This window comes from Drosophila kikkawai, chromosome 3L (assembly GCF_030179895.1).
Source record: "Drosophila kikkawai strain 14028-0561.14 chromosome 3L, DkikHiC1v2, whole genome shotgun sequence".
NCBI lineage: Eukaryota > Metazoa > Arthropoda > Insecta > Diptera > Drosophilidae > Drosophila > Drosophila kikkawai.
The window spans coordinates 5,502,576-5,512,009 of NC_091730.1; the positions used below are offsets into that span (position 1 = coordinate 5,502,576).

General features: G+C 35.5%; 1 protein-coding gene across 1 annotated transcript; it reads left to right on the top strand.

Moving 5' to 3' along the window:
• Positions 1 to 8,189: 8,189 nt before the first annotated feature.
• On the top strand, positions 8,190 to 9,232 carry LOC108073895 (uncharacterized). Its single transcript, XM_017165684.3, has 2 exons — positions 8,190 to 8,582; positions 8,648 to 9,232. The coding sequence occupies exons 1-2, from the start codon at positions 8,190 to 8,192 to the stop codon at positions 8,978 to 8,980; spliced, it is 726 nt and encodes a 241-aa protein (XP_017021173.1). The 3' UTR covers positions 8,981 to 9,232.
• The last annotated feature ends 202 nt before the right edge of the window (positions 9,233 to 9,434 follow it).

Sequence of the window (9,434 nt, forward strand, 5' to 3'; positions counted from 1 at the left end):
TGTTGTTGTTGCTTTGCCTTTTTCATGCCATTTAAGTCTTATTTATGGTTCTCGTTGATGATCGTGTTGATGGTCGTCGTACTTTTTTCCTTCCACTTTTCTTATTGTTGTGTTGTTTTTCAGCGTTTCTTTTCCCCCCCATATTTTTTTGTCAGTTTTTTGTTTTTGTTGTTGTTTTTTTTGTGATTTTTTCCTTAACCTTTTTTTTTTTTTTGGACTGCGGTACACTGTGGGTGTGAGGGAGTTTTGATTTGATATGGGTCATCCCGGCATTATCTGTCCCAGAGCATCATCCATGGATCGTGAGACCAAGTGCGTTCTCATCCCCTAAAGGTGTTGTCCAGGTAACCACCGAAAAAAAAACACACAAATAAGGTTGTAAAGGAACAGTCTTGAGGAGTTAAGTAAGGATCTAACTTGAGGTAGTCGGTGTATATATTAGAAAACCTATAGAAGTCAGGTAAGATGATGAAGCAGGAGGGTTGTTAAAATAAAGAAAATGGTTTTAAATTATAAAATAATTTAAAATTTTATTTCATTTATATATACTTAAATTATTAAGGTATTCTCAAAGGAAACGTTTTTTTAATATTAAAAATGACTAAAACCTTTTTTAGAGGCTTCTATAAATTTATGCCTTGAGCTCTTTCTGGGTTTAATATATTCCCTATAAATATCTCTTTTTTACCATATATATACAATACCTATAATATATATTTTTTAAGCATATTTAAAAACCTTCTATATCTGACCAATTTTATTTAAGTTTTATGCCTGATTTTTAACCTTCTTAGCTTACCTTTCTCTCTATTTTCATCCTTTTGTTGGTTGCTTTTCTCTTTTTGTGGCAATGCAACAACTTGCATACAAATAAAATAATGTGTTTATATATATATAGTCCTCTTGTTGTTGTAGTTATTTTTATTGTTGTTGTTGTGCTTTAACCCCACAGTATTTTGTGCTATTTTTTCTGGTATAATTTATTTTTATTTGTGGCACTGTTAACTGCGAAATGGGTTTGCACGGTAGTCGAAATCGGAGTGGACCTGGCCTCAGGTTGTTGCTACACAGAGAAAAAATGTAAGTAAAGTGAAATGATATAAAATTTATAATTAAAAAAATTAATTTAAATAAATTTCCTTAAGAAATTTGCTATAATTTAAAATATATTTAATGTTATGATACTTTAGAGATTTATTTCAAACTCAAAACTATCGTTCTTTTAATTTTTAATATTTATTATTTATTCATTTATTTTCTATATTTTTATTTTTAATCTTATCAGACTTTTACAACTTAATATATATTTTTATAAATGTTTTCTGTGTAATTTAGTTGCTGCTGTTGAAGGCTTTTCTTTCTCGTTTGCTCTGCAATCGCAGGAAATCAATTATAAAAAAAACCTTTTGCTGTTCGGCTTCACTGGCCACGTTAATTCGTGAAAAATGTTTTTTCTTTTATTTTCGTTGTTGTTTTTTATGTGTTTTTTTTGCGTTTTTTTTTCTGGTCTCAGCTTAATGTGTTTCTTGTTTTGTTTTCGCTGCTGCTGCTGCTGCTGCATTTGAAAGAGTTTTCATTGTTTCTCGAATTGGAGTTGAAAGTGTTGCTGCTGCTGCTTTGTTTTTTCGTCTTTATTATTTTCGTTTTTTAGTTTATTTCATGTCATGACAAAGGATTGCTGCTCGGCAGCGGAAAAAAGTGCAATAAATTTTACTATTCCCGGTGCCGAATGTCGATTTCGTTCAATGATTTCTCCCCACGGCAGCGACAACGGCCGCCTGTCGATCGCAGCCGACCTTTTATTTATGTGCCTTTGATAATGCGTTTTTAAATTCAGGAAGTTGCAGTTTATGAACCTCCTCTTGCTCTTCGTTTTCCGCTCGATTGCTGCAGGGGGTGTAGCCCCTGTGATTGGGTTCCAAAAAAAGTAAAAATAATAGAGGGTAGGGGAACCCCAAGAACAAGAACTTACCTTCGAGTTGGGTTGGAGGAAGTCTATGGGTAAGAGAGTGGGTATTTGAAAATTTCCTTGGTCAAAAGGAAGTAGATTTAAGCTATTATTAGATGGTATATATAATTATTTATATTGTAACTATTTTATAAATATTTTTAAAATATTTTAAATCTTTTTATTAGAAAATGTAAAGCGTAAAAATGTTTTAAAAATGCTCTGTTATATATTAAATAAATAAAAACATTTAAAAATACATTATCATATAGTTTTTCGCTTCATAAAATGAGTACTGAAGAGGTTTCTCTGGTGAAAAACCCCTCTCCAGGCATTAAAAGAAAATCCTTTTTGTATTATATTCAAGCCTAATTAATCAATTCTTAATTTAAGTATATTAAAACTAGCTTAAATTCTGTCAAAATACAACAAATATAGGCTACAAATCCTATTCTATCCTTACCTTTCTTTCATCATTAAAACTCAAAACCTTAATGCCCCATATTATGGTATATCTGACTTTGTTTTGCCGGATATCTACACTCTTCAGTTAATGCGGATTCATGGCTTAAATAAAAACAATTTATAGGCGAAAGATTCACACGTTCGGGGCACTACTTATAGATTCCACACAGATCCAGATGGCCCAGTCGTGATCGATGGCAATGCTGAGGTTTATCACTTGGCCGAATGTGGACATCTCTCAGTGACCATAACAGGAAACAGTAATGAGAACCATTCGAAAGCTCTAGAGAGGCTCCTCAGCAGCAGTCTCAGCCTCAGCCTTAGCCAGTTCCAACTGGTCAATCTGGTAAGTGAAGTGCAGTGCTTGTGCTCCACTTCAAGATCCCAGATCTCAGATCCCAGAGATCCCATACGACAGAACTTAGACCCGCGATATTTGTATGTAAACAAAGCGACATGAATTTATGAGATCATTTTTGAAGTTAATTATGCCAGGGCATAAATTTCACACAGACAAACATTCAGATCGAACAGATACTATATACCATATTGAGTCGTGTGCTAGAGTGCAAATGTTTCTTGTTTTGTTTTTTTCTTTTATTTATTTATTATTTTGTTTTGTTTTTTTTTTTTTGCACGTCTTACCAATCATAATAGTTTTTATCTGAAAACCCATAAACATGTGCATAAAAAACAGCACACAAAAAAAGATGGAAAAAATAAGACCAAATCGAAGCTGGATGAAACCCGTTCCTAGACCTAGGTTAGTTCTCCGCTCGAATCAGATCTCTCTCTCCTTCTCTCTGCGTTGCAGACCTGTTTCGTGTCATAGATTTGTTTTATGTTTATGGTGTTTGGGCCAACTCTACCTGGGAGTAGAGGGTAGTGGAGAGGAGAGGAGCGGTCCGAGACAAACCTCCAAGTCACCAGCAACAACTACCAACCAAAGTGGTTCGGCCAGCCAAACAACAAAGAGTCTGTCCCAAAGTCCGGCCGCTGTTGTTGCTGTTGTTTATGAACAAGAAGTTTTGCGGCTATGGATGTGGTTTGTGGTTTAACTGCTTTTATGGTAACACAAAAAAAAAAAGTAACAAAAAAAAAACAAAAAACTAAAAATCAACGAAAAAAACAAATAAAAAATAAAGAAAATTATAATAAAACAAGAAAGTTTTCGAAATAAACCTCGAACCGAAAGATAAATGCTCTTGGCCAAGAAAAAATATAAGTTCTTTGGAGAAACTTAAATAGGTTCAGGTTGAAATATATTTTTGTTAATTTATTCTTGAATTTAATTTTAATTGAAAAATTAAAAAAACAGGTTATTTTAATATTAATCTGCTTAAAATTGTTTTAGTCTTAGCAAAATATTTGTAAATTCGTCTTTAAATCTTAAATCCTTTTCTAACTAATTTGGTTTCAAAGAAAACTTATGTTTCTGTCTTTAGATAAATATTTAAAAAAAAAAATGAAATAATAATTTGACTTACTAAAGTACACTCATTATAATTTAATATTATTAATATAATAATATTAAATTTAATTAATTAAAAATGTATATAAATATGTTCATAAACGAAAACAAAATCTTAAAATGAATTAAAATTTAAGTGTTACAAAAATTTAAAATTGTAAAATTAAAATAAAAACCTTAACAAAATCTGGAAAATTGGAAGAATTTAAAATATATTTTTTTAAATAAAAATACTTCAATTTTTCCCGGATTTTATAATATATATATATAATTTTTTTATATATAGTTTTTTTAGTATACATTTTATTTAATATATATTTTTTATATATATCTTATCTCTCAGCATTTTCAGCTTTAATTCGAAACACTCCAACCCATGGTAGTGCCACCGAATTTTGTTAAAAAGTCATCAAAGACCAACAGGAGCAACAATAACAACATTGTAACTGAGAGTCACGATGTTTGGTAGGTTTGATCGTAATACCCTGGAAATGTGTTATAATTTGACCAGGCTTAACCTTATATATTTTTATGATTTGTAATATTAATTTGAATATAAAACAAACGCCAGAAAATTCATTTCCCAACCGAAAAATAATTAAATATATTTTTATATATCTAACCCAAAAAAATAGTTCGTTATTTCCAAGGTATTTTTGAGGTCGATCCCTTTGGCCTACCCTCTATCTTGTTTTCGCTGGTTTCAAAAACCAGTTTTGGCTTAAAGTCTAAACTTTATTTACAATATTGTTTTCTTTTACGACGTCGTCGCTGTCGACCGCGATTGTTGATGTTGTAGCTGCGGTTGTTGGTTTGACCCAAGCCCCTTTTTGTAATAAAGAAACTGGTATACGAACAAGGCCCATCCACAGGCACAGCCACTCGAAACCAAGTCCCCTGGATGCTGCCTCAAATCCAGACCCAGAGTCAGAGCCTCAGCCTCACGACAATTTAGCCAATTTGATGTGCATCTCATGGCCCGAAACGATTTCAGTCTTTAGTTTGCATAGAAAACGGATTCGAGGAGAGAGATGAGATGAAATGGGATGACCGCGCAGATTTGATTTTCCTCGAGAGCCCTTCGGGTGCCCGTGCCTTTGGTCTTTGGTGTTGATTGGTCCCGTGTGGTTTATCAATCATTAAGACTGACCGCCGGCCGGAGTGAGATCGTAAAAGTAGGGCCTAAAAGGCCATCTCTACGAATGGCATCCCATAAACGGGGCCCCCAGAAAGGAGCAAGCTAGACGGCCTCATATACCCTATACTTATAGGGTTTTTATGGAATGGATGCCCAACTCGGATGAGTTACAGCCTCGAAATGAGCAATTTGGACGGTCATTTGATTGCATGTTATAGACCCCGGAAAAATCCCAGATGGAGGAGAGTGCACTTAAATTATCTTTCTTCTTTAGCCTCTCTTCAGGGGGCTGTAAAATCTTTTGGTTTTGGGGGTAGAAATTTATATTCCTAATTGGGTTAAAAGATGTTTTCTAAGATGGCCCAGAGAACTACCTGTTATTGGTTTCATTTTATAAAGAGTTCTTTAGAGTTTAATAAGCTTTTATTTAAGTTCATTTTATTATAAAAATATTAATAATAATTTCACAGCTTAAAAATCCCTTAAACCATATTTAAAATGTTTCTATAAAACCCCATCTTGACCCTGATTCATCCAAATTACATACAAATATATACAAACAAGTGCAATTTACAAATTTTTAAGGACTTTTTGTAGAGACCACCAAGGGAACCTCTCAGGAGAAAAACCACTAAGGAATATAACACCACTCAACGTGGTGACCTCAACCGCAACGAGGAAAGCTTTCTGAGGGAAAAACAAGGCGGAAAGCGAAGGAAAAACAAGGAAAATGTCAATAGCTTAGGCAACGACATAATTTGCTTTGCTTAATTTCTGCTACGTTTTGGTATTTTTATTGCAATTTCTGTTTCAGTCGTTTGGTTAACCGGAGGAGGACAGGGCTGCCAGCAATTCCGCAATTTGCCAATGAGTGTCGGTCCCGTGTTCCGTGTCCCTAGTCCCGTGTCCTGGTCCTGGGAGTCCCAAGTTCGGATACGGCTGTGGTCGGAGCGTAGCAATGTAACATGCCAAATGTGTCCCGGAATTTAATTAAACATTTTCTGCGCTTATTCGTGTATACCACGTTCCACCCTTCGTCCCTTCTGGTTGCTTTTCCTGTGCATCACTAGTGCCCACGCCTCCGGTTCTTGGACATACACTTGGAGAAAATATATATAGGCTTTAATTTAAAATGTAACATATTTTATAAAATTTAAAATACAAATTTTGCAATATTTTTTCTTGTAATATTCTAAAAATTTTACGTTTATACATAAAAAAATAAGGGTTTCCCCTAATAATGTCAAAATTAGTTGAGAATTTTAGTATTAGAAAGGAAAATCCCCCGAAAATAGATTAGTTTATATTATAGAATTTAATAATAATAAAAACAATATATTAATAATATAATTCTATTATAGTTAACTTAATAATTTTAAAACATATTATAAATATATAGTCTCTGCAAATTGTTAATATATTTTCAATTCTTAAAATATTTTCTTGCAGTACCCAAGCCCATCAACCTCGTCGCCAATGTCCTGTCCGAAATTCTTGTCCGGGGGTAGCTTTTACTATTGATTCTGGGACTCCTCAAAGCTGGCAGGGGCCGTGTACGGGGCGGGCCAGTAAATGGCAAGGTTATTGACATATTTTAACAACTATTTGCAAAAGGCTTTAGTTTCACTTCAATTTCATTCCCCTTGTCCTTGCCTTCCTTCCCCTTTCACGCATAATTGAAGCAAGTGCAGAATGTCTTTATCCTACGAGGGGGAGCTCCCTCTCCCACTGCCTCTCCCTCCCTTATCCCCCCCGGAAAACCCCGGCAATTCGAATCCGGAATCGGAATTTGGACTCAGAGTCCTTCTGTTTGCTTTCATGTTTAAATGTGCTCGCGGCATCAATATTTGTATCCTTGCAAATATTTGGCATTTGTCATGTAAATAACGTTATTTCAATTACTTGATGTAAACGAAACGGACAACAGCACCAAAAAACACCAGAATGGTATAAAAAGCAAAAGCAAAAGGGAAAAGGAAAAGGGAAAAGCTAAAGGAAAAGAAAAGAAAGAGGAAGCAGCGGGCAAGGAAGCGGAAACGGAAGAAGAGCTTGAAGCTGTGTTGAAAGGGGATTGCAATACTTTCGATATTGACTGTTTGCATTGGCCAAATAACTTTGAGCGACAATTTACTTATGTTAAAAAAAGAAGCATAAAAAATTAGAGAAATATGCATATTGTAGGATTTTTGGGTTGTCTTACTTAGACTAATTAAAAAATTCGTTTAAAAAAAGTGGCCTAATTTTGATAACAGAACCCTTTTTTACAGTCTGGCAGGGTATTATAATTTTCTAAATTTTCTAAAAATTGTAAATAATAGTCAATTAAACTACTAATAAAACCTGTTCTATTGTATTTTATGAACCTAAAAAATGCTCTTTTTAAAAACAAACTCGTAAATACCAAAAAGAAAATGGAAAGTGCACCAAAAATGTATTCAGAGTAACATTTACATTTACATTTCCATTGCAATTGCGTCAATTTACTTGGGCAGCCCCATTCGAAATAATATTTTTGTGAGCAGATGGCGCCTATGAGATCCATAATAATAGTTCTCGCAAAATATTCAATAATATTGTGTTCTCGGAAATGTATTTGTGTGCGTTTGCATATAGAAATAACAAACAGCAACAAGAGTTGTTTGTGCAAATTGAGAACGGGGCGAAAAAAAACAAAAACAACACTGCAGATGTTGAAAAAATCGAGTGGACCTTCTAGGGAGGGAAGGAGGGTGCTGAAATCGAACCCCTTTCAGACAGAGCCCCTGCCACGTAATCAGCAAAAGGCGAGGCGAAGGGGAGGCGCAATCAAAGCTGACGCTTGCACAAACATGCTCATTTTTGTATATATCTCTCCCTATTCTTTATTGTACCTAGGCCCAAGTACACTCTGAGAAAATGCTATATATTAAAGTAGTATAAATTGTAAAAATATTAAATAATATTCATTTTAATTTCCATTCTCTATATAATTTAATTTTTAATAATAATTACATTTTTAATAATAATTTAATTTAATTTTAATTGTATTTTCTTCAGTGTCCCATTGCTCTCTTGTTAAATTTCCTTCGCTCTTTTGCCCAGCGTGTTTGCGCATGCAATATTGTGCTGAGAACTTTGCCATCTCAGTACTTGAAGCTCTCTCGCTGGCGTTGGACACCACTTGAGGGATGAATTCCCGCGACCGCAAGTTCTGGACGGAGTTCCTTCTCCTCTACCGATCTCTTCCGGCCGTCTGGCAGATCCAGAATCCCGACTATGGCTGCCGGGAGCTCAAGACCGCCGGCTATGAGCAGCTGGTGCGGAAGCTGAGGGAGGTGGAGCCGGATGCCAATCGAACTACGGTGGTCAGGAAGATCAACTCGTTTCGCACTAACTTTAGGCGGGATCTGCGCCGTAGGGATCAGTGCTCGGCAATGGGGGAACACTTTACTTCTACCCTGTGGTACTTTGATATCTTGAGTTTCCTTGAGGATCAGGATACAGGAGCCAGGAGCCATAGGTTAAAAGAGCAGAGGTGCAAAGGGTCGCGGTTCTCTTCAAAAGAAGAAGATGGGGATGAGGTTGGTATTTTATATATATTTGTTAATGTTAAATTAATTTTATAAATAATATAAAATTGTTTTAGTTGACCCAGTCGCCTCAGAAAGTAATCAAGGAGGAGTTTATACTTTCCCCGGTTTCTTGTCGTTCACCCACCCAGTCCGTGGCCTTGGAAAATAACTTGGCTTTATCTAGTTTTTCTGAAATTCCCGAAGGAAAATCCTCTTCCTTTCCTCGTCTGAGTGAAACGGAAGCCTTGAGCCAGGCTTGGGGCCATCAATTCGAGGAACTATCTCATGGACAGCGAACTATAGCCCGCAAATTAATCTCCGATATTTTGTATTACGGTTGCATGGAGCAATTGGATCCTGTCCTTGTTGGCCAGATGCATCAGTTAATTAATAAGGCTAAAGGATAATGATAGCGGGGGGATTTTCCCTCACCTTAATTCCTCCTTATTTCTCTCCCTAAAAATTATTTTCGCACCAGTTGTCGCAGTTAATTGTTTGGAAAACAAAACACACACACACACACAACCTTCAAAAGTTATTTTAATCCAAATCCATTTTCCATTCGGTCTGCCTTGTCAGGGAAATTAGCAAATAAATGTGCACGAAATTAAAACAAATTAACAACATTTATTTGCCGACTGTAAAACTTGGTCATTTTGTGTGGGTTCGGGAATTGAAAAACTTTTGCTAACCAAACCAAACGAAACGAAATGAAAGTAAACCAAATCGAAGGCACGAGTGCCCAAAGCAAATGACACTTTTTTCCACCCCCCACCCACCATCCCATCCAGAGCAATTGCTGCTGCTATGGGAAAAGGGGCGGCTGATGGCGCTGGCGTTGGTGGGCAGGAAAAAAATGCA